The 26,418-nt window shown below is 35.7% G+C and overlaps 1 protein-coding gene across 1 annotated transcript; it reads left to right on the top strand.

Moving 5' to 3' along the window:
• The first annotated feature begins 471 nt into the window (after positions 1 to 471).
• Positions 472 to 3,059, top strand: LOC145100671 ((E)-beta-ocimene synthase, chloroplastic-like). Its single transcript, XM_079037851.1, has 7 exons — positions 472 to 694; positions 838 to 1,120; positions 1,265 to 1,634; positions 1,730 to 1,948; positions 2,053 to 2,191; positions 2,276 to 2,524; positions 2,610 to 3,059. The coding sequence occupies exons 1-7, from the start codon at positions 476 to 478 to the stop codon at positions 2,913 to 2,915; spliced, it is 1,785 nt and encodes a 594-aa protein (XP_078893977.1). The 5' UTR covers positions 472 to 475; the 3' UTR covers positions 2,916 to 3,059.
• Positions 3,060 to 26,418: the final 23,359 nt, after the last annotated feature.

The following is a 26,418-nucleotide window of genomic DNA, read 5'->3' as shown; positions in this document are numbered from 1 at the left end:
TGTGTATTAACCACTTGCCTATGCTTAATTATATATATATATATATATATATATATATATATATATATATATATATATATATATGAATTAACCACTTGCTTAATTATTTATATATGATTAATTACATACAAAACTGTGCTATATATATTATTTATTTCTTAATAACATAACTTTTTGCTTTACATACAAAACTGTACTTTTATTTTATTCTCACCCATGTTAGAAACAATAATCAAATAATTAACTTTTGACCAAATTAGCTTGTCATACCCGAAAATAAATAAATAAATAAATGCAAAAAAATTGATATTTTAGGCAAAAATGACATGTTTCTTTTAGAATATAGTAAAAAAGGGAATCAAGTAAGGCTAGTCGACGCGTCTTCATTATAGTATTTATAAACAGATAAAAGTATCTTATATAAAGACCAAGTTAACTAAGGTTGAGTACTCAAATAATACGCTTTTGTAATCAAATGGCCCTTCATCTCTATCAAATAGTTTTTCCCCAGACCTTTTCAGTATACAAAGTAAAGCAAAAGCTCCCACAAATTAATGTAAAGAGAAATAGCATAGACTATGCTTCGATAAAGTGTGCTGAAAAAAAGAATGGTTCAGAGAATAGTCCCTTGCCCATTTACCAACCAACTATATGGAGTCATAACTTTATCCAGGCGCTAGATGTCAATTTTCCGGTAATATTTCGTTTTAATTTTATAGTGAAACTGTTTGCAATGCTTTTTTATTTTCATTTGAAGCTTTTAACAATGAAAAGAGTGGGAAATGTATGCAAACCTGATGTTTAACAATTTCATAAACTTTTGATGAATGCACACAGATTTACTCAAAGGAGGAGGTGAAGGAGCTAGAGAAGAAAGGAATGGAATTGAATTTTGATTACGAGAATGGTGGTTTAAGTATCTTGCAATTGCTTGAACAAATAGATGATATCGAAAGATTGGGCCTTGACTATCGCTTTCAAAATGATATAAGGAGAGCACTTAATTTTATTGCATCAATAAAAGAAAATAACACTGAACATGAAGAAAAAGAAGGTAGTCTTCATGAGGCATCTCTTCGATTCAGTCTTCTTAGGAAACATGGTTATAACGTTTCACAAGGTACTTCTAATTTTTTTTTTCTTCAGAAGACATCATTATCACGATAAATCCTATGTTCTTTATTAATATAAACAATTAATATATGACTCATTCTCTATATATTTCAATTTCTCATGATTAACATTCGATTGCACTTCATCACAGATTTTCTTTTAAGATTCAAGGACAGTCATGGTGGCTTCATGCGGTGTCTAGAGACGGATGTCAGGGGATTGTTAAGCCTATATGAAGCTTCATATCTTTCTTTTGAGTGCGAAAAAGATTTGCATGAGGCCAAGTTATTTGCAAGGGAACATTTGCTGAAGCTTAAGTGTCAAGAAAATGAAGCCCTTGAAGACATAAATCATGCATTGGAACTCCCCTCTTATCGTAGGATGCTTAGATTACAAGCAAGGTGGTACATTGATGCATACAGTAAACGAAAAGATGCAAACATGCTTCTGTTAGAGCTTGCAACATCGGATTACAACATGGTTCAATTGGAATTCAAGAAAGAACTTCAACAAGTATCAAAGTATACATGACTCGCCTTTTATCAGTTCTCCATAAACAAATTAATTGATAATATATTAATCCATATTGACCTTTAGCTCTATATATATTAAACAGGTGGTGGAAAAATATAGGCCTAGCAAGCAAGTTAAGCTTCGTTAGGGATCGACTCATGGAATGCTTCTTTTGGTCAGTTGGAGTGGTATTTGAGCCTCAATATAATTCTTGCCGGGTAGAGCTCACAAAAGTTTGTACGTTAATTACTGTCATTGATGACATCTACGATGTTTATGGTTCTCTTGATGAACTCGTGATGTTCACAGATGCTGTCAAGAGGTATGCGATTTTGAAGTGCGAATTTCATTACTCATGTCTTGTTTAATATCCACATGTAGCTAACTTGTATTTTTCATGGGGAAATGTTGATCATATTATTTTAGGTGGGACATTAATGCAGTGAAACATATGCCCGAGTATTTACAACTATGCTTTCGCACTCTTTACAACACCATTATTGAAATAGGTTCTAAGACCTCGATTGCACAAGGCGAAGACATCATACCAGTCCTAGTGAAAGTGGTTAGTATCACCATTACGAATTCCAACTTCAATTCCTTAACGAACTACTTAGTGATTGACATCTTTTTATTGTTGGATTGACAGTGGGGCGAATTACTAGAAGCATTTTTGTTGGAAGCAAAGTGGACTCATAACAAATACATTCCAACACTTCAAGAATATATGGATAATGCATGGCGATCAGTCTCGGGAGTGGTTATACTTAACCATGGTTACTTTTTAATTAATCAAGAATTCAAGAAAGATATAGTTGAGAACATGGAGAAATATAACGATCTTTTGAAGTGGTCATCAATTATTTTTAGACTTTGCAATGATTTGGGTACTTCATCGGTATGTTTTATTGTTCAACGTATTCATAAAACCTTTTAACTTACTGTTTTCTTTCTAACATTTGTATTTCTTTTGGCATATATAGGATGAGATAGCTAGAGGGAAAACTGCAAATGCAATATCATGTTACATGCACGAGAATAGTGTTTGTGAGGAAGTTTCACGTGAATATATAAAAACTTTAATCGACAAAGCATGGAGGGAAATGATCAAAGCCCGAGTGGCTTGTTTTCAAGAGTCAACAGATACATTCATTGATATGGCTATTAATCTTGCTCGAATTTCACAATGCGTGTACCAATACGGAGATGGACATGGAGCTCCCGATGTTCGAGCCAAAGAGCGAGTCTTATCTGTGATCATTGAGCCCATTCCAATTAAGGACAATTAGGAGTCAAAAATAAGGCCATTTGACAAACTCTTTGGAAAAATAGGGTCTTTTCAGATTTAGTTGTAAATATAGGGCAATCGTCCTCATCTACCAGCTGTAAAGTTACAAAACATTATATATTTGATCCTTTAATTTTTGTTTTTAGCCTAATTTTCACATGATATATTTTGGTTCCAATAATTACATTTTAAATTCTTAGTTTGTACATTCATATTCAACAAACACTACTACACAAGGCATTTAATAGTGTAAGTGGTTTTTATTTTTTTTGATGTGATACCTTCTAAAAACTGCCTTATTAAATATCTACAGCATCAAAAAATAAGAGAACCGCATCATAAAATAGCTTTGTTAGTGCGGTTTTCAAAAATCACACCATTAAAGCATTTTCTGATGCGGTTTTTCAAAACCGCACCAAAAAATCATGTGGAAATTGCACAAAAAACAATTACAACCGTCCAAAAAAATAATTCGCACTTAAAACATAGAACCGCACCATAAAACAATTCGCGCTAACAAATATTGAAACGCATCATTAATCTTTCCTCTAAAAAAATTATTCGATTTTTTCATTTTATACGAGACCCCTCCAAATTTCGTTCAAAATTTACATGTTTTTCAAAAATTTCATTCAATCTTCCCTTTTTTATATAATGTTGGAGATGCAACATCTTCTCATAATTATATATCTGTCGATTTCACGTATGAAAACTCATGTGAGTATGTTCAGTATTTATCTTCTTTTCATTAATGGCATATGAGACTCCATTTTTCTCTTATTAATTGTAAATGAATGTCCTATTTTAAGTTTTAACGATGTTTTTCTGTTCTAAATCTCTACAAATGCTTCTTCTTCTATGATATATCTCCAACAAAAGATCCAAAGACTTGTGATGTTGCTTCAGTGACTTTCAATCAATGGGCATTTATCTAGTTTTTGCAGAGTGAGTTTTAAGATGTTGTCGAAAAAGAAATTGAAATCAACGTTGATGAAATTTGATTTCCCAAGAACAAATTTTTAATTGGTAGAGAAAAAGAAATTGCAAATATTGAAACCACTTTTTTTTGGAGAAACTAAAATCAAAGAAGGAACAATTGAAACCTCTAATGGACTTGCAGTTGAGGAAAGCAAAGTTGACAACTCTAGTGCGCCAACCCTGCCTGACGTTCTCTGGTCAGCCTTGCATGACGCTTCTTTGCCATCCTTGCCTGCAGCTCCTTACCTGGCATTCCCGTCGGCCTTGCCTGGTGCACGCCCCACCTCTCCCAACACTTTTGGGCGGCCTTGCCCAACTCCTTGCTAGTTGGACCTGAATTGGGTAGCCCCAAGGCCTAACCTAATTCCCCTTGACCTAATTGTAACACCGTAAATTTCAAACAAAATTTTCATCTTAAAATCACATGATTCTCATTAACACATTTCACAAAAATCCCAAAGTATCAAATTATTAAAAACACATATACATTATAAAAATCCAGGATCCTCAAATATAACTCCATCTCGTGTGTATAATCATGTCGACGCTTTCCCGCGATTCTGAGAAATACCTGAAACACATATTACACAACACGGTAAGCACAAAGCTTAGTAAGTTCTCCAAAATACCACACATAACTCATTAGCCTCTCATGGCTATGCTCAAATAAGACCCTCCAGTCAATGTGTCTCAGTGGAGCCCTTCGGTCCCACAACGTGGGTGGACCCTTTGATCCTAACTCAGTAAGCTCAGAATAATACACAACATAAATCATAAAGACATAATGCAGGATATCACAATACTCAATATAAACACATAAGACCCTCCGGTCACACAAAGATTACCACTCTAGGTAAGTATAGTGAGAAGACTCACATAGGATGATGAACAGCTCCAATAGATGTTGCTGTTGCACACCGGCCTCTAACGCTGAACCAAAACCCACAATTACCCAATTAAGATATAAGACCAAACCTCACTCATTAGGTCTAAAGATAGCTCACTACCCGACCCACAATTAACACAATCTTATTGGGCCCACCAAAGCCCAATACTAAATGGGCTCTTCCAAGGCCCAACTCTTAAACTTAAGTCCAAATGGCAAGTCCAACACAAAGGACCAAGACATACACAATATTTCTCTGATCAAAATCTCCAGTACAACAAGCCCAACATCCAGGCCCAACACTTAAGGCCCAATGAGAGTTTTAGCCCAAAGAGCCCAAAACAAGGTTATGTGGGGTGTAACTCCCTTGGTACGCTCAGCGTACGCACGAATCCAAATCAGGCCATCGGGGACACTTGATCAGTACGCGGGGTGTACTGGATTTACGCTCGGCGTATGTCTAGACTTTATTTTTCCTACTCTCTTGGTCTTAACTAGTTAAGACCATAGCTATACTCTCAGATCTGGACTCCCTAAAGGCTCATACTCCATAAAGTTCATAACTTTAAGCCTTTGCATGGATGATAAAGTCCCAAACACAAATACACTAACTCTTACCTCTAAAAAATGCTCATATCTCATGCATGGGGTGGCTTTGACGTCCAAGACCTCATTTTTATGAATCCGCTCCACTAGAAACACATAAAAGGACAGATATTAGGCTCTGGAGTTCAACAACTCATAAAGCTTTAAGCTTTGGGACCAAAAACCCTAAAATGGACCGTAATATGTCAAATCAAAAAGGATGAGAAAGCTTTGAGCTTTATACCTTCAAGTTATGTTCCAACCACAAAAAAGCTCAGATCTAAATCTTGGACTCCAACTCCATTCTCTTCCATGCTCCTTCTTCACTCCAAGGGTACCACAAAAAGACTTAGAAGCTCACAAATGGACAATCAAGCTAAAGGAACAGATATTATGGTTTTGAGAGGTTGAAGGCTCGAAATGGTGGCTAGAAATGAGGTCATCATGTTCTTTAAATAGGGACACATCCCTCATTTAGGGTTTCCACCCTGTGCCTAGTACACCCAGCATACCCTCTGGTACGCCTAACGTACTAGGTGGCCCCACTTCAAAATCACGCACATGAGTATGCTAAGCATACACACACGTACGCCCCGTGTACTCAGCTGCCACTATTATCGAATAAGGGACTAAACTTGCCAAAACTTCAAACTATCGTAGCTTCTTCATTATAAGTTAGTTTCCAATGAACCTCATATCTATGAAAAGGTGGCGGGAAGCCCTACGCTTTTAGTAACTCGTTGCAGTCCCAAGGCTTCCTCATGTTCGGGTTGTAGCCCACGAACCCTAAATCATGGATGATTCGAAACATGATGCTACACTTCTCCCCCACCTGGATTAGATTTTGCCCTCGAAATTGCTCCTTATCATTACCCAGATCCCAACAATTAGCCTAAGAAACGCAATATAACCAATCTCCCCAAGAAAACCGAAATCAAAGCGAACCCTCCAACTCGAAAAAGAACGAACCATTCGTTGTTTTAGAACCAACTCTGCCTCTCCAAAACTTGGAATCTGTAGTGGTTTGTCTCCCCGATTGACCGCCCATTTGGTATATTCCCATGTCATTCGCTCATCGAATAACAGATTCGATAAAACATCTCAAACTCTGATTACTTGTCGCGACTGATGGAACAAGTCGTTAACCATAATTAGCTGCTGGACACTCCTGCCCGACACACCAATCGACTCCGACCGAAACCCAAAGAAATGGGGGTCATCTCGCACCAATGACCAACCTTCGATAATGCTATCAGATCCCATCTGAAGGGTGAACCTCGATACCCGGTCCTCAACACTAAATGAAGACCTACCAACCCACATGGGAATCGAAACTCTACTCTAGGTGCGACTACCCGTCAGACACAATTATTTCACTGCCGACGCCAGGATGATTCAGCTCCGGCCCCAAAATCAACGTCCATGCCTGAGCGAACTATCCACTGATAGTCGGAAACATAACTCTAGCTGCCTCTCAATGCTAGACACCCAATCCGAATACGAGATCGACTCCCGACCCAACAGTTGAATCTCCAAGGCTACCCTAGCCCATTCGGCAATAGGACATGACAGTAGTCCTATTCAATCGAGCAAACTCACCCAATCACACTAAACTCCATAATCATGAAGCTCGCTTTACCCTAAGCAATTTCTACACTCGATTTGAAATCGCACCTCACACACGACCTCGGTCGTTTACCACATGTTACCTCATCCGTGTCGTGGTTCTTCCCAAACCAATGAACATGTTCACCCAATTCTAAAACATCAAATGGGAAACACATCCCTCTCAGAATGTAATCCAACCGAAATCCCCACCTGCTCGTTCTCCACATAGATAGAGCCAAACTCACCCAACAGATTCTGGTCTGACACAGAGTTGGAACCACTCGTCCCAACCCAATACTCAACTCATGACCCATGTTCCATGCATATACGCATGCATTACACCTCAATCCTTCTGACTTGTAACAACCCCTCTCTAACTCAAAACACAACAGGTTCCGACCATTGTTGAGGCCCTAGTCACGCCCCTAGTTTGGCCACCATGTTCCCACATACCCATTTGGCAAGGCTACCCAGGCCTAAAAGCCCTCTACATCACACCCTGACCAGTAAGGTTGCGGCTCCTCGTAGTTATACAACACTCTCTCACTGACTAACAAGTGCTACGGCTCCCCATAATCCTATGACACTCTCTCATTGCCTCACGAATGCTACAGATCCTGAAGTCTTACGATACTCTCTCTCTGACTCACGTATGTTATGGCTCCCTGTAGTCATACGATACTCTTTCTCTGACTCATGTATGATATGGCTCCTCGTAATCATACTCTCTCTCTCTCTCTCTCTCTCTCTCTCTCTCTCTTTCTCTCTCCGACTCATGTATGTTACAGCTCCCCATAATCTCTCTTACTCTCCATGGGATCTCTCCACGGTCTCCCCTGGCAGTCTTAAGTGATTACTCCCACTCAGATCTATTCACTCTCTTATCACCCCATAATCTCATCCGTAAGTTGTCACCACACTGAGTTCACTATCGAATACTCCACGTTCCAACATAGTTAGGTTCTCACACCTACCCAGATTATGCATCACCGCTCTTAAGTTCTCATAGACAGGGCATTTCCCTCAGTACAGTCACACTCTTGAACAATTCCTGCCTGGCGACTATTAGCTGATGATCTCACATATGAAAATATAGTCGCTTGATGGTCCACATGCGGCCGGACACACCCAAGTATCATAATAATCCACCAACCTAGGGCATCATACTCGGATACCTTGATACACCCTTACGGAAAGTCACAATGTCTTGCCACAACCACTGCTTTTCCACTCACACAACTCGAAACCTTGAAGCATTCCAACTCACAATTGGAAGCATGAAGGAATCACCACGATTGAGAACACGTTAACGGCCATCCCAAGCCTCATCTGATACTAGTCAAGTCCATGTGTACTACTCATATCGAACCTGTAGTTGATTAGCAAATCAACTACTGCCCTTCCCTGAGTACAAATAACAATTCATGCGTCGAACTATTAGTTCTCCGGAATAGAGTCATGACCTTGGCAACCCAACCATCTTGAAAATCATACATTGGTACACCCAAAGAAACACAAACCATCATCAAATTCCTGTCTACCGGCCACCTGCCATGAAGTCACTCATTTTCTCCTGAGAATATGCGACATGCATCATCTCGCGTTGTACGTTTCTACTGCTACATGACTCCCGTCTCATATACTCACACCGCAGATCCTCATAACCCAAACTTATGTTCCACATCAGAGTGAGGATCCTCCCCTACAGAATACCCAGTTCTCCCCCACTTAGGGTTCGAAGCATCGCCCATTGACATGCCAAACAGACCACACTACAAACTGGCTCGCCAGATGTACCATTTCCGACTCATGGAATGTACTACACAACACTCGAAGATCTTCCAGATAGTGACCACATAAGTCTAAGTATCCCGTATCTCAGATGAAAACCTCAGAATCCTCCCAATGAGATCACCTCTAGTCATCCTGAAATCCCATATCAACACACCGCCGGATATCCTAATTGTCCCAAATTAGTCACGACTCATAATTATCATAGGAGCAAGAAACCTTACTCTCACAGTTGATCACCTGGAACTGCTGTTAAAAGTATGCCTTACTCAATTAAGGCACCTACTTGTCCTCATCCATCTCAGTCCCCACTGATGACTCTCTCTCACGATATAAGAAATACCTTGCAACAATGTATACTCTGGTGAAAATATCGCAATCATATGCTACCCCTCGAGGTTACCTCCAAACCTTGGAACTGGAAGCTCGTTATCTCTTTTTCTCCAAACAAGAAGCGGAACTAGTGAGATTCTCGTCACAGAAAGTGACATTTCAATCATTGGCCAATCACTCAACCCAGACCCCAATCCTTCATAGTGTATCATCTGCACTTTTCCTCAAGTCCCGCGACTCCAACTAGCAGCTCACCAGTCAACCTTATTGAGATCTAAACTCAATTTTCCTCGCAAGGTACAATTTGTTGATGCTGAACCTATTGGATAATAAGTCCATAACTATATTTGAGATGTACTTGAACTGACCCGTCATGGTCCATTTGGGTTGCACTTCACCTGAACATTTTATATGGATAATCTTTTGAGAATAGTATAAGTTATGATTAATCAAGATATTACAATTTCTAATATATTAATAAGAAATCATATTATTTAATTAGTATTGATCTAAAATTAATTTAGAATTAATTTAGTGATCAAAAGTGTGACTAATTAAATATTGGACTCTTGTATTTATATAGTGTGGGCTAATGCTTATTTGGAATGGGCTAGGCTTGCATGGTAAGTCCATGGATAATCCATGGAGCTTTAACCCATGGATCTCACAGAAATGAAAGGTCATGGGCATTAGGGTTTACATGGGTGTAACCCTAATCCACCACACTATATAAAGGAGTCCTTGGCACTTGAAATGAAACTAGTTTTTGTCTGTGAAAACTAAGAGGGTCGATTTCAAGAAGAGTGTTACTATTCTCTCAAGTTTCCAAGGTTTGTGGTGATTTGTGACTTCCATTTGAGGCATCCACATTATTGGTGCTAGGTTCACAAACTCCAAGCATCATTTGCATTATCTCAAATCATTGTAAGTATTCACGACTCCCCCTATTTTTGGTTTTTTCGTATTAGGGTGGAAAAACATTTTCGAAAAACTATGTATTGTTCGTTGTATTTAAATTGATTTGTATCAAACATGATTACTATATTTTGATATGTATGTCTATGCAACTTGAAACATCAAGCCTTATCGTCTTAAGTCCCTTCCCTTACACTTTACTCCAACCATTAACTCTTTGAGCCGATGATCATTATGGATAGCGCTATATAATAGGAATTGACGACTCATCACTCGCCCGATTGCTTGAGTGCATGACACCATATTAATCTATGGGACGATAAGCATATATCTTGATACGACATCATGATGAGTTTTAGTATACTACAACATCCTATGGTGCACATACAACCCTAAATGCTTTGGATCTATTTTTTCTCTAATTATACATGTAATATTGTTTCCAAAGCATTAATCCTACAACTAGCATACCAATGACATAAACAACATAATATACTAGTTAGGAGTTTACCTCTTTATGTAGCTTGAAGAACTTGTTGTGTTTGGCCTTTAAGAACTTAGTGCCCCAAATGTTGCACCTCAAATGGTTCACAACACACCTTAGACAAATGATGACTTTTGAGAGAGTTTATGCATACTAAAATCACTTATGGCTCTCCATGAACACTCTAGCAAAACTTATGCAACCAATTTTATGTTGGATTAGTGTCTAAGTCCATAACTATTTTGGTATGTACTTGACCCGATGGTGCATGGTCCTTTTGGGTTGCCTTCACCAAAGCAACTTGATTGGAGAAATAAATAGAGAGAGAGAGAGAGAGGTTATTATGATTTATTAATATGTTATAAGAATAATATATTAAAGGAGAAATCATATTTGTTTAATTAATATTGGTCAATAATTAATTAGGAATTAATTTTGTGATCAAATGTAATTAATTAAACTAGAGGGGCTGAATTGTAATTATGTGATAGTTACAAAATAAGGTAAGGATTATCCTAAGGATAGGTTGGACGAATTTAAGGTGATAAGGCCTTATAATTCGACCATGATAAGGATTCAAGGCTTATCTTATGGTTTGCTTGGTGTGCAAGCAACTAGATAAGGATAAGGATTGAAACCCTATCTTTACGCCTATATAAACACCCCTTGGCTCATGATTTCGTCCAGACCTTCCCAAGGGCTTCTTAGGGACGAATCCTATACCTCTCCTCTCTCCTTATATCTTCTCCATTTGCTTTTGGTGTTTGTAAGCTATTAGAGGAGTGACACTTGTGACTCTCAGCTTTCTAAAGTCAAATGGAGGAATTGGGATTGTTATTGCTACATAACAATCAAGGTATGATCTTAAACCCATCTATATGTTAATATCGATTTCCATATGTTAGAATTAGGGTTTATAGTCTTGGATTCAAAGCATGTACAATAGAGAAACCTAGATCCAAGCTTTAGGGTTTGCATGAGCACATATGATGTTATTATGACCAAAACCCATCAGTGGTATCAGAGCCATGATTGGTTTCTATTGTATTGATGCCTTGTATGTTGAAAAAATTCATTTTTTGTGGTTCTGCCTCCTGAACTCGGCGAGTACCACAGTGTACTCGGCGAGTAGGCCACAACTCGGCGAGTACAGTGTGGTACTCGGCGAGTTCGAGCGTCAGATGGAGCTATATCCGAGATTTCTTGCTGTATTTGCTTAAGGATAGTTGCCTTATCATATTAGATCAATATAAATCCGATTTTTTGATATATATGACTATATTCTTGATCTAATTAAAGATATTTATCAATTAATAAAATAATTGTTTCCTTATGTGATAATCGATTAATTATTTTGATTAAATTGGTAAATTATTTTGCAATAAATTATTAAATAAATCCAATATGGATAATTATGTGATTAAATGTTAATTAAGATTATTTGTTATTTGATCCTTGTTGTTATGAAAAGTTTCATATTTTCCCCTTTAGGTTTTATAGTTTAAATTTAAACCCAAAAGTTTTGTTGTTTTGAAATTTAAATAGTTGAAACCCTAATGTTTTGAAAAAGATTTCAAAACTTGCCCTCAAGTTTTGGAATTTAAATTTTGATTAATAGTTTAATTTTGATGTATATTTAAGTTCTAAACCCTAATGTTTTGAAATGTTTCAAAACTTGCCCTCAAGTTTTGGAATTTAAAAGTTGATGAAAAGTTTAATTAGGAATGTTAAATTCTAAAACCCTAGTATTGTTTTGAAAAGTTCAAATCACACCCTTATGGTTTTATTAATTAATTAAGGTGTATAATTAAAAGAGGTTTAATAAATCCATAACAATTTTGGTTTACAATTTAATTGAACTAAAGGTATAATTATTAAATTTAACCACCTAGTATTTTCAAAGTGTAAAATACAACCTATACTATATATAATATTAAAAGCCTAACATTATATATATGTATGAGTAAAATTCAGTCTTACCGTTAGTAGGCCTCATTCACGAAGCTGGTCTATAAGGGGTGTTTAACGAAATTGCCTATAAAATGGCGATTGAATGGGTATCCACTCTTACCCACCGCACTCTTGACTAGTGAAGGGTCGTTAGCCGAACGGGTAGGATAGGACAAAACCTTCCATTATAAGTATAATGAAATATAAAAGTAACTAAATGTTTTCATAAAATTCCCAATCTTAGTTACTTAGGCAAAAGTGAATTGATGCAATTCCATGAAATTACACTTTGTGCCCTTGCGAAGACGTTAGTGGAGCGTGTGTGGTTTACCGGCACACTAAATGGTTCTAAGCAAAGGTAGCAAAGGGTGACTCAATGTTTGTCATAGTTCGGTGGAGCATGTGTGGTTTACCGGCACATCGAATAGGTGACTGTAACATGTGAGGGCACCATGTAAGTTTTCATGGTTACCCACACCCACTTTGTGATCCTCAGCATCCCAGTCACAAACAAGAGGGGCATATCGAGATTTAAACATGCCATTGAAATGTTCAATGAATCTCAAAGGATCTAGGAGTTTTCATAGGTTTAAAACTTAAATTTCTTTTTCGTTTTCATGGTGGAAATTAGTGAATCGTCATTCACTTACCTTAAAATGTTCTGCAATTAGGGTTACGACATCCCTCTCCCGAGTTGTAGAATATTGTGTTGGGTCCTAGCCTTAGTATATCGTTTGGGTGATTTACTAAGGACTCAATCAATCAACTAACTTGAATTTGTTTTCTCCCGTTTTGTAGATGTCTAAGTTCGACAACTATGGTCTTCCCAAATCCCGTGGAACAAGCATTCCACATGAAGATGGTATTCCACGATTCAATCGAGGAACAAGAAATCATGCTTCACTTCCTCCTCCAATTGTTCTCCCTAACCCACAAGATCGAAGAATTGAAAGGTTCAATATCACTAAAGCCCTATTGGAAATGAAACATGAAGATGGTAAACCCATGTGTGCCCACGTTCTAGGAATGAAATCACACATTGATAGGTTGATAATGTTGGGTGTGTCATTCCCAGATGAGTTGGCTGTGAATTGGGTTTTGCAGTCACTTCCTTAATCATATAATGAGTTCAAAAGAAAGTATTATATGATGGATCATGACGACAACCTCATTGACCTAACTTACATGCTCATTGCTGCTGAATCAGAAATGATTTGGCGAAGCAATGGAGCGTATTTGTTGGGAAAGTCAACCGACCATGCTTCCGAGGACGTTCTAGGAGAACCGACCTGTGTTTGCTGCCAAAAGAAAGGGCGTTGGATACAAGTCTGCCCAAACAGCCTGAAGAGTCCAGAAGATGGGAGAGTCAAAGTGTATGGTTGCGCTTCAGGTAAAATCCACTATCTAACTCCATTAAGTTCCTATTCATTGATTCTTAACACATGATGTGATAAGATTGCATTTGAATGTTTTGTAGGATCGGTGAAAAGAAAGGAAGCTTGGTGAAAGAGCAAGATGAATCTAATCACAAGAAATGGATCTTGATCGCATGGACTTGAAGATTAGATTTTGAGCTTAGATAGTTATGATAGAGTTGTTAGAAATTTTCCTTTTGAAATACATAGTTTTCAATGCATTTTGCATTGTAAGGACAAATGTTTTCTGTTGATTTATGAATAAAATAAATATTTATTTATTTGTTTCCTTGCAATGAAATCGTTATTAAAAATTGATGTTTGCATATTTCTACAACGAATGGATAAGATTCTTAATTATGTTAATAGTGGAAATGTCAAGAATTACCAAATAGGGAAAGTTTCTCATCACCCAAGTTTCAATTGGACAGAAACTTGGAATCATGCAACGTGGTTGCACGATGAATGAGAAATTTCATATTTGGAAATTAGACTAATTCGTTGACAAAGTGTCAAGTGAAGGACTAGGAGATCGAGTACACAAAGTTGTGTGTTGATCAAGTCCACCACAAGGGTAACAAAGATATTCATCATGATTTACTAAAGGATTAGTAAATATGATTATACTTATAAGATTAAGTGTAATTCTTAGTTGATTGGAAAAGTTTAAATCAATAGCAGAACGAACAAGAAGAATCAAGAAGACAGAAAGATAAAAGTTTCTCCATTCTAAGAAGAAGGGAGAGTACCTTTTATGCTTTATGATAGGTCTTAATGATTAAGAACCATATCTCAATTGATCCTCTAAGTGAGTCTTAGTACAATTGTATGTCTAAGAAGAGGAATCAAGAATTGAAGAAATGGTTAAATCAAAAAGTCAATCATACTTCGTTCCAATAACAAGTCTTAAAGTTAAGACTGTGGCAATAAGTGACAAGTATTAAGAAGGTTTTTAACATTCATCAAGTGTGGAAAGTTGTGATGTCTTGGATAAGACAAAAACCAACTAGGACCATTTTATGAAGTGTTATGTTATGATAAAAACTACACTAACTCTTGAATATTTGATTGTCAAGAAATGTTTATTGACAAGAGAATCTTATATGTCAAGGAGTCAGTGGGAGTCATAATGGTCTTGAAAGGTTTCAAGAACAAATCAAATAAACCTTATCGATCATCACTAGCACACGAGTTGAGGTTTACAACCTATCGCGTTGACACTATTTTGTTTTCTATGCCATTCCAATTGAGTTAATTGTGCATATGAGTCCTATGAATTCTCATTTGAATGCATAAAAGGCAAGGACCTTGATCAATGGAAAGTACATTGATAGGAAAAAGGTGAACTGCTTAACTACTTGGAAGACATGGTGGGCAACTGTGCTACCATAAGACAAGAAATCAAGATTAAGAAAGTTCGGTCCATATGAGTTTGAATTCGTCGTAAACTTTGGTTTTGACAAATTCAAATGAATAGGAACACATGCACCATTAAAATCTAAGTGTCATAAGATTTCCTCCTTCATGAAAATTATTATGAGGAAATGCTTTCACTAAGAAGGATTTTAAGAAGATAGTAGTTGTAAAATTGCATTCTCAAAATTTGATTATGGTTACGGTATCCCTCTCCATGATTCGAATTGTGAGATTTGGCAATTGTTTAAGACACATATGAGCTATCTTGGATAAAGGTGTATGAGACTAAGAAGCCTTGATAAAGGATTATCAAAGCACTAAGTATTAGAAACATGGACTTAGGAAATTCAATAAGTATTGTTTTTCTGTAAGTTAAGATGTTTATCAATACATGTCGAAGCTAGTGGGAGCATAAGTGTTATGTTTTATACTAATCATCATGATAGTGGGAGCATAAATGTTATGATTGTATGATTATTAAGGAAAGTATTGCAAGTTGGCAATATTAATTTTACAAAACAAGAGTAATTCTTTGCAAAGTTGTAAGGATGGAATAGTTGTTTTGCTATAATTAAGGGAGAGAATATTATGCTTCATTTCAAATCTAAAGGCTTAGGTTGTGGAATGTTAATAAATTTAGTCAAAAGTACATAGTGTGTTCTTAAAATTTCGATTATGATTACGGCATTCCTCTTCACAATTCGAATTTTGAGAACATAGCAAATAAAACATTATGGCAAAAGATTGATAAAATATCAAATCTTTATGTAAGACATTTTGCATCGTGTCCCATACGCTTCGGGTATAGGATCGATTGCAAATGCTATAATATTTGACCACTCTAAAATTTTCCAAATGTGTAGCGCATTTAGAGGGAAAAAGGACAAGAATCGGTCTTGACTAAGATAATTAAACAACTATCAAAGGACAACCCAAAGTTCGCCGAGGATTGGTCGCTTGTGAGTAGTTGGAAGTATAGTATTGAATGGACCATGTAGACATTATTATGAATAGATAAGATTCTATTAAGAATGAGTTGTCATATGTAAAATATGGAAACGTGTCCATATTGGGAATTGAATATTGAAAATCTATGTCTAGATTAGAAACTTTTATGCAAAGGATGTTCAAAGGAATGTACCTTGAGTGATAGACATCATATCTAAGGAATTGTATTGTAACAATCTCCGATAGAGGACTTTGTAATTTCATTGGCAATAGTCTTTGTGACTTTGGTGCAATGACATTACGAAAGGTTCATTGCATAAAATGTTAGAATCTAGCATATTCTATAAGTAGCAATAATTTGATATTCTTTCACTTATGGAAAAAAAAGGATTTGGAGTTGTGAAATGAGAATGATTGGAAATGTGTTCAATTTGATCTATTTCACAAAGTAATAACCATAAGTAAACATTGTGTGCATGCTAAGAGCATGGGACAAGTGTAATAATTCAAGTAAGAAGTTGATTACCCGAAACAACAAATAATGAGTAATCGATATGGTGATAAATAAAAGGTGTTTTATTTATACTCAAAGGTTTGAGGCCACATGGGATTAGTATTATTCTTGTGTTTCACTTTGCATGTTTTGACTTCCTGAATAATTTAATTGGTTGAGAATAGTCAAATTATTCGAACGGACCACAGTCGTTCACATGTTGGAAGTAGATATGAATGAAGACTGTCGTGAATTGGTGTGTGGATTGTCTAAAGAGCATTAGACATAAGAAAATGTTTGCTGCAACGTTCATGAGTGCTTATGAATATGATTTGAGCATTGGATTAAACCCACGCTCACTTTGATCACTCCATCACGAGTGATTGGTGAGACGATAACATCTTATATTCTTGAAACCGAGATGTGTGAGTTGTATCTATCAAATCGGTTGCACATTGATAATATGTAAATGCACCAGTAACTTGGTGTCATAAAACATATTGTTGTGTGTGATTCGGTGAGTGAGTGCAAGTGAGCATTGAATCAAAGTTTATTCGTTCCTTTTATTCAAAGTAGGATAAAAGCGATATCTTTGGGCCACTCGATGATTTAGTGATGACAAATGTAAATGCTCGGCCGGGCTAGGGCTACTTTGATTTGTTCAATTGGTCAATCGTCATAAATCGGAAGTCGAGATATAGTACAAAAGGAATGATTTGAAATCATGTCTTATACAATATCTAGAATGGAGGAATATATGATCCCTTATCTAAAGGACACGCGTATATGATAGGATCAGAGTTGACAGCGGCTTTGGAAAGCTACGATTGCAGATCAGGATCTGAAGTCATACGCAGAATAGTTATTAGACTTATCCAAGTGGGAGACTTTTGGATTAGTGTCTAAGTACATAACTATTTTGGTATGTACTTGACCCGATGGTGCATGGTCCTTTTGGGTTGCCTTCACCAAAGCAACTTGATTGGAGAAATAAATAGAGAGAGAGGTTATTATGATTTATTAATATGTTATAAGAATAATATATTAAAGGAGAAATCATATTTGTTTAATTAATATTGGTCAATAATTAATTAGGAATTAATTTTGTGATCAAATGTAATTAATTAAACTAGAGGGGCTGAATTGTAATTATGTGATAGTTATAAAATAGGGTAAGGATTATCCTAAGGATAGGTTGGACAAATTTAAGGTGATAAGGCCTTAGAATTCGACCATGATAAGGATTCAAGGCTTATCTTATGGTTTGCTTGATGTGCAAGCAACTAGATAAGGATAAGGACTGAAACCCTATCTCTACGCCTATATAAACACCCCTTGGCTCATGATTTCGTCCAGTCCTTCCCAAGGGCTTCTTAGGGACAAATCCTATACCTCTTGTCTCTCCTTATATCTTCTCCATTTTCTCTTGGTGTTTGTAAGCCATTAGAGGAGTGACACTTGTGACTCTCAGCTTTCTAAAGTCAAATACAAGGAGGAATTGGGATTGTTATTGCTACATAACAATCAAGGTATGATCTTAAACCCATCTATATGTTAATATCGATTTCCATATGTTAGAATTAGGGTTTATAGTCTTGGATTCAAAGCATGTACAATAGAGAAACCTAGATCCAAGCTTTAGGGTTTGCATGAGCACATAGGATGTTATTATGACCAAAACCCATCATTTTAGGCTATAGGGTGTCATATATAGTGTAGAATCCAAGAGTAATAGGTAAACCCTAATCCATACATTTGCGCTTATTATCCATGATTCGTGATTCAAGTGGGCTAACTCTTTATGGATTCATCCATAAACTTAGTCCATCATATATCATAAGCGCAAAGCATATATATATATATATATATATATATATATATATATATATATATATATATATATATATATATAATTACTCCCTATTAATTTAATTAGTCTCTTTTGATCACTAAATTAATTCGAAATTAATTCTTGATCAATACTAATTAAATCATATGATTTCATATTAATATATTAGAACTTATAATTTATTAATAAATCATAACTAACCTCTTCTCAGAAGTCCATCCTATCAAATTGTCGTGGTGATATGCAACCCAAATAAACCATTCTACTCTCGGGTCAAGTACATACAAATTATAGTTATGGGATTAGACACCTAATCCAACAGTCTCCCACTTGGATAGTCTGATAACTATTATTGTAACTATGACTCCACAACCCGACTAGAAATCGTAGCTCTTAAAAGCCATTGTTGAACTCTAACCTATTCAATGACACATCTATTAGATAAGGGATCAAATATTCCACTATTCTAGATATCATTTGGAAATGTGACATTGATTATAATCATTCTCTATGTCCATATGTTGTTTCCCGATTTCCAATTTATGACGACTGACTAATTGAACAAATCAAATCAGTCCAGGCTTAACCAAGAACTTAGGTTTGTCATCACTAAATCATGAGGGGCCCACAGATATCGCTTTTATCCCTCTAATGGTAAAGGTAATGGATAAAATTTGACTTAAATGCTTGCTTGTACTTACTCATAAAATCACACACAACAATATGTTTTATAACACCTTGTCACTGGTGCGTTTACATATGTCAATGTCCAACCGACTTGCAACTACAACTCACATGTCTCCGTTTCAAGAATATAAGATATGATCGTCTCACCAATCACTCGTGATAAAATCCATGAAGTGATTCAGATGAGCATGGGTTTACTCCAATACTAAAATCTTATTCCGGGAGTACTCATGAACACTATAGCAAACTTGTGCTATGTCTAAATGCCTTTAGACAATCTAAAGACTCATTCATGACAATCTAGCTTCGATACATACTTCCAAAGTATGATCGACTGTGGATGGTTTCAATAACCTAGTTATTCGGGAAGTCAAAAATGCAAAGTGAAACACAAGAATAAACGAATCAAATATGGTCTCAGAACTTATGAATATAAATAAAACACCTTTTATTTATTCACCATATTGATTACACATTATTCATTGTATAATGTTTCGATTAATCAACTTCAAACTAGAATTAAAACTATAGTTATGCCATGTTCAAAGCATGGACACTATGTTTTATATGGTCTTTTACTTTGTGAAATAGATCAATTGAAAATTTTCCAATGGTGCTCATTTCGAAAATTCCAAATCCTTATTACAAGTGTGGGTATTTCAATTTCTTGTCACTGCTAGAAAGTGTTAGATTCTAAACTATCGTGCAACGATTCTTTTGTAATGTCTAGGTACCAAAAGTCACAGAGACTTGACCAACGATATTACAAAATATTCCTTTGGAGATTGTTACAAGACAATTCCATGGAAATGAAGTCTTACAAAATATTCCTTTAGAGATTGTTACAAGACAATTCCATGGAAATGAAATCTCAAATTCAAAGTACATTCCATTGAACAACCTTCTTGCATAAAAGTTTCTAACTTTCTCATCTATTCTTCAACTCCCAATATGGAAACATTCCATATTTTCCATACGACAACTCATTATTAATAGACTCCTATCTATTCTTAATAATGTGAATATGGTCCATCCATTACTATACTTCTAACTGTCCTTTAGTGACCAATCCTTGGCAAACCTCGGATTGTCCTTAACAGTATTTAACCACTTTATTCATATCTTGTTCTATTCTTTTTTCCCTCTTAATGCCCTAGGCATTTGGAAAATTAGAACATGAGAATATTATAGCATATGCAATCGATCCTATTGTTGGATTAGTGTCTAAGTCCATAACTATTTTGGTATGTACTTGACCTGATTATGAGCATGGTCCTTTTGGGTTGCCTTCAGCATAGCAATATGTAGGATGAATTAAGGAGAGAAAGGTTTAATTATGATTTATTAATATATTATACGAATAATATGTTAAAGGAGAAATCATATAGTTTAATTAATATCAGTCAAGAATTAATTAAGAATTAACTTTGTGGCTAAAAGAGATTAATTAAACTTAGGGGACTGGATTTCAAATTATAAGATAATTGCAACTGTGCTATGGATCACCTAATAATATAATAGTCCATGGACTGCTTAGGGCCTAAGCAGTCAAATTAGGGTTTCCTAAGCTCAAAACCCTAATAGCCTAAGTATATAAAGACCCCTAAGGCCACAAAAACAACAAAAAAAGGAATCCTTTAGGGTTTCTAGTCGTTTTTGATGCCTCCTCTCTCCTTCTTCTTCATCTAGTTGCTTAGTAGTGTTTGTGACTCCATTTAAGGTGCAACACTTGAGGCACTGAGCTTTTTTGAAGCCAAGGATTAGATTGTTATTGCTATATAATAATCAAAGGTAAGATATAAACCTTATTTTATGTTAATATGATTAATTGTATGCTAGATTTAGGGTTTATAGCTTTGGATATTCAATTGTATGTTCATTAGACAAACTAGATCTAAATGCTATTAGAGTTTGCATGTACACCATAGGAATGATGTAGTGCTCAAAACCCATCAGTGGTTTCAGAGCCTAGGGTTGTTTGTTGATGAATTTGATGCTTCTTTGACTGAATATTAAAAGAAAATCGAAATTTTTGAGCTTTTAGGGCTGGACTCGCAGAGTCCACGACTGAACTCGCCGAGTCCACTGGGTACTCGACGAGTCCAGTGCTGACTCGATGAGTCAACGAGTGTGCCAGTTTTTTTTTCACGATTTTCTTGCTGTTCTGGCTTAGGATAATTACCAAAGACGTTTTGAATTGACAAAATCCGATTTTTATTGATTTTGGGTGAATATCATTTCCAAAACAGAAGATAATTACCTATTAATCAAATATTTGATGCCTTATAAGATAATGTTTAATTATTTGAGTTATTTGGTGAATTATCTTGCGTATAATTGGACTAGGTCAAAATTAGATAACCACCAAGTAATTGTTAATTGCCTTATTTGAATTGTTGATCTAGAATGTTCTTGACAAAGCTCAAAAAAGTTTCAACTTACACCCTTAAGGTTTTATAGTTTTTAATTTGAACTAAATAGGTTTAGGTTTTGAAATTTAAATAGTTAAACCACATGTTTTGAAAAGTTTCAAAACTTGCCCTCAAATTTTGGAATTTAAAATTTGATTAAAAGTTTAATTTTCAAAATATTAAATTCTAAAACCCTAGTATTTTGAAAAGTTCAAATTACATCCTTATGGTCTTATTAAGTTAATTAAATGTATAATTAAAAGAGAGTTAATAATTCCATAAAGTTTTGGTTTACATTTAACTAAATTAAAAGTATAATTTATTAAATTAGACCACCTAGTTTTTTAAAAGTATAAAATACACCCTTATACTATATGTAACATTAAAAGTCTAATATTATATATATATATATATATATATATATATATATGAATAAAGAGTCAGTCTTACCGTTAGTAGGTCTCAGTCACGAAGCTGGTCTCTAAGGGGTGTTTAAAGAAATTGTCTATAAAATGGCGATTAAATGGGTATCCACTCTTACCCAACCCACTCTTGACTAGTGGAGGGTCGTTAGCTGAACGGGTAGGATATGATGAAACCTTCATTATAAGTATAATGAAGTACAAAGTAACTAAATGCTTTTACTAATTCCCAAATCATAGTTACTTTAGGAAAAATGTGAAATTGTATGCTAATCCATGGAATTACACTTTGTACCCTTGTCAAACGTTAGTGGAGCATGTGTGGTTAACCGCTACACTAATTTGGGGTTGACATTGGTAGTGAAGGGTGGCTCGATGTTTATCATAGATCAATGGAGCGTGTGTGGCTAACTGGCACATTGATTAGGTGATATTAGCATTGAGTGCACCATGTGATTCGCATGGTTATTCACACCTTGTTTGTGATCGTCGACATCCTAGTCACAAACATGAAGGACATAATCGAGATTAAACATGCCACTGAAAGGTTCAATGAATCTCAAAAGATCTAGGAATTTCAATTCATTTAAAACATAAACTTCTTTTTGGTTTTTCGTGGTGGAAATTGGTAAATCATCATTTACCTACCTTCAAATATTCTGCAACTAGATTACGACATCCCTTTTCTAGGTTGTAGAGTATTGTGTTGGATCCTAGCCTTAATATCACATTTGGATGTTTTATTAAGGACTCAATCAATTTAACATGAATTTTCTCCCGTTTTGTAGATGTCTAGTTCTGACAATCATGGTCTTCCTGAATTCTTTGAAGATGATATTCCACAATATGATTTAGGAATAAGAGATCATGCTTCACTTCCTCCACCTCCTCCAATTATTCTCCCTAACCCACAAGTTGGAAGGATTGAAAAGTTCAAGCTCTTTCAATCCCTTTTGGCAAGTAAACACGAAGATGGGAAGCTTGTGTGTACACACGTCTTAGAGATGAAGTCACACATTGACAGGTTAAGAATGTTGGGTGTTGAGATTTCAGGTGAGTTGGCTGTTCACTGGGTTCTTCAGTCACTTCCTGAATCATATAGTGAGTTCGTAAGAGAGTACTATATGATGGAACACGACATGACCCTAATTGATCTCACCTATTTGCTTATAGCTACTGAATCAACAATGATTTGGCATGCTGATCAAGCAGATTTGTCTGGTAAATCAAACTCCCAATATTCAATGGACACTGGCAACATTGGAAGTCCAAAAAGGACTAAGTATGAGATTGTCCCCTGTAATGTGCCAAAGGAGTCCATTTTCTTTTATTGCCAAGAGAAGTGGCATTAGAGACGAAGCTGCCCAAACTATCTGAGAGATCTAAGAGATGGGAAAGTCATGGCATATGGCTCTGCTTCAGGTAAAATCCACTATCTAGCTCATTTTAATTTCCTATTCGAGATTCTTAATACATGATGTGATAAGATTACATTTTGATGTTTTGAAGGATCGAAGAAAAGAAAGGAAGCTTAAGAAAGAAGTGTCTTGAATCTGATCATGAGGAAATGGATTTCAATCACATAGATTGAAAGATTATATTTTTTTGAGCTGCTACTTTAGAGTTAGAATAAATTGCTTAGGAATGTGTAATAGCATAGTTTTCAGTTGAATTGCATTGTAAGGACAAGTTTTTCCGCAATAAAATAAATTTTGAGTTTTATCTTATTTATTTATCCTTGCAATGGCATGTGTGAAAATGGATGTTTGTATTTTAGTAATGTTGAGTTGGATATGATTCTTGTTTTGGTATTTGTGGAAATGTCGAGAATTTACCAAATAAGGGAAGATTCTCATCGCCCAAGTTTCAACTGGACAAAAACTTGGAATCATACAACTTGGTTGCGTGATGAATGAGAAACTTCATATTTGTAAATTAGACTTATTCTTTGACAAAGTGTCAAGTGAAGGACTAGGAGATCGGGTACACTAGGTTGTGCGTTGATCAATTCCACCACAAGAGTGATAAAGATATTCGTCATGATCTACTAAAGTTTAGTAAATATGGTTATACTTATAAGATTAAGTATAATTCTGAGTTGATTGAAAGAATTTCTATCAGTAGCAGAAAGAATAAGAAGAATCAAGTTGGTAGACAGATAAAAGATTGTAGTGACAAAGAACATGGTTTGGCATGCGAAATTTAAGTTTGCACAATTGAACATGGTGATTTGGGTGTTCAAGAGATTTATTGATTGTATATGGTATTACAAAAAGGATCCAGATCTAGACTACATAAATAACACACACTTACACACTCAACTTTTACATCCCTCAAGCACACCTCTATAAATGGACAAACCCACCTTATATAGAGGTGTTTACATGTCTCTCTCTCACTCTTACTAACACATGTGTCAAAAGGCTAATACTCCACATGCAAGTGTGTTTTACAAAAGTCAAACATTTACAAAGTCAATCATGAATAACTTTGCACCCCAACAAAGTTTCTCTATTCTAAGAAGAAGGGAAAGTACCTTTTATTGTGTTTTATGATAAGTCTTAATGATTAAGAACTATTTCTCAATTGGTTCTCTAAGTGAGTATTAGTGCACTTGTATGTCTAAGAAGAGGAATCGAGAATTATGGAAATAGTTAAATCAATAACTCAATCATACTTCGTTCCAAAATCAAGTCTTAGAGTCATACTCCAAGATTTTGACTTGAGAGACAAGTCTTAAGTAGGTTTGTAACACTTACCAAATGTAGAATAAGAAAGTTTCTTATTCTTGTACATTTGAAATTGGTAAGTTGTGATGTCTTGGATAAGACAAAGACCAACTAAGACCAACTGAGTGAAGTGTTAAACTTGATAAGAAGCTACACTAACTCTTGAATATTTGTTTTGTCAAGGAATGTTTCTTGACAAGAGAATATTATATGTCAAGGAGTCAGTGGGAGTCTTAATGGTCTTGAAAAGGTTTAGGAATAAATCAAGGGTAAACCTATTTGATCATCACTAGCACGTGACTTGAGGTTTATAACCTGTCATACTCTTGTTTCTATGCCATTCCAATTTGGCTAATTATGCTTGTGAGTTCTATGTTTGAATGCATAAAGGCAAATCACCTTGGTCAATGGAAAGTACATTGATATGTAGGGGTGAGTTGTTGAACAACTTGGTAGACATGGTGGGCATTCGTGCTACCATGAGGCAAGAAATCAAATGAAACAAGTTCAGTCCATATGAGTTTGGATTTGTCACGAACATTACCTTACGCTGATGGTTATGACAAATTGGCATGGATAGGAACACATACACCATAAAATCTAAGTGTCATAAGGTTTCTCTCCTTCATGAAAATGATTAACTCCAAATAATCACCCAAAAGTTGTCCATAAAAGCACACCCCAAAAATCTTCAATAAAACCAAACCCATTTCGAATACATCAATTCTGAGCTTCCAATTGCATCATCTCGTGGCTTCAAAACTTCAAGGTCACTTCGGTCTTCAAATCCGCGTAATATGAAAAATTCAAGTTCGAATTTCTATATAAAACTTTTCCCCTTTTTATAATTGAAATTTGATTATAAAACTCCAAGGAAAAAGAACGTGCTCTATTTGGAATTTTTCATGTCAAAACACCCCCTTAACATGTGTCATAAATTTTGTGCTTCAATCCGAAAAATCCAAAAAATATTCAATTTTTAGTTTCGTTCACGGATCGCCTTTGACAAAATTTCTCAAAAATGGGTAGAAATTGTCAATTTCAAAATTCTGTAGCGACCCGTTGTGCCCAAAACAACAAAATATGCAAAACTCTCCCCCTTTTCCAAATATGGGTAAAAAGCGTCAATTTGCACAAACTACAGGGGCCTAAAATGCAAAATCTTCAATTTCCAGCAAAAATTAGCCCTTTTTCAAATTTGGGTGCAAACTGCCAAAAATTCAAAGTCTCATGGACCATTTTCGAAAATTCTGCTTTTTTTTTTCCCAAATCATACGAAGCATCCCCAAAATCTACAAAGCCCAAAAAATTTTCAAATTTGGGTGAAGTGTCAAAAATTCGAAGGTTCAGGGGCCAAATTCGAAACTTTGCCATTTCCTTTCAATTCAGACGAAATGTTACAGATTCAAAGCATTCGAAGCCTTAGTAATGAACAGTAACTTTCTTCGTATGAATTTTCAATACACCCCCTTCGTATATTGCTCGAACAAACCTTCGTTTAAAGTCACAAACACCCCTTCGTATGGATCTTTAAAATAATCTTCGTACAAATCCTCTTCCCATTCTTTGAAATCATTTAACCAAACCCTTCGATCATTCACAAA

Source organism: Lactuca serriola, chromosome 4, assembly GCF_051521515.1.
Source record: "Lactuca serriola cultivar US96UC23 chromosome 4, Lser_US96UC23_V15, whole genome shotgun sequence".
NCBI classification, from domain to species: domain Eukaryota; kingdom Viridiplantae; phylum Streptophyta; class Magnoliopsida; order Asterales; family Asteraceae; genus Lactuca; species Lactuca serriola.
This window is presented reverse-complemented; position numbering and strand designations above follow the sequence as displayed.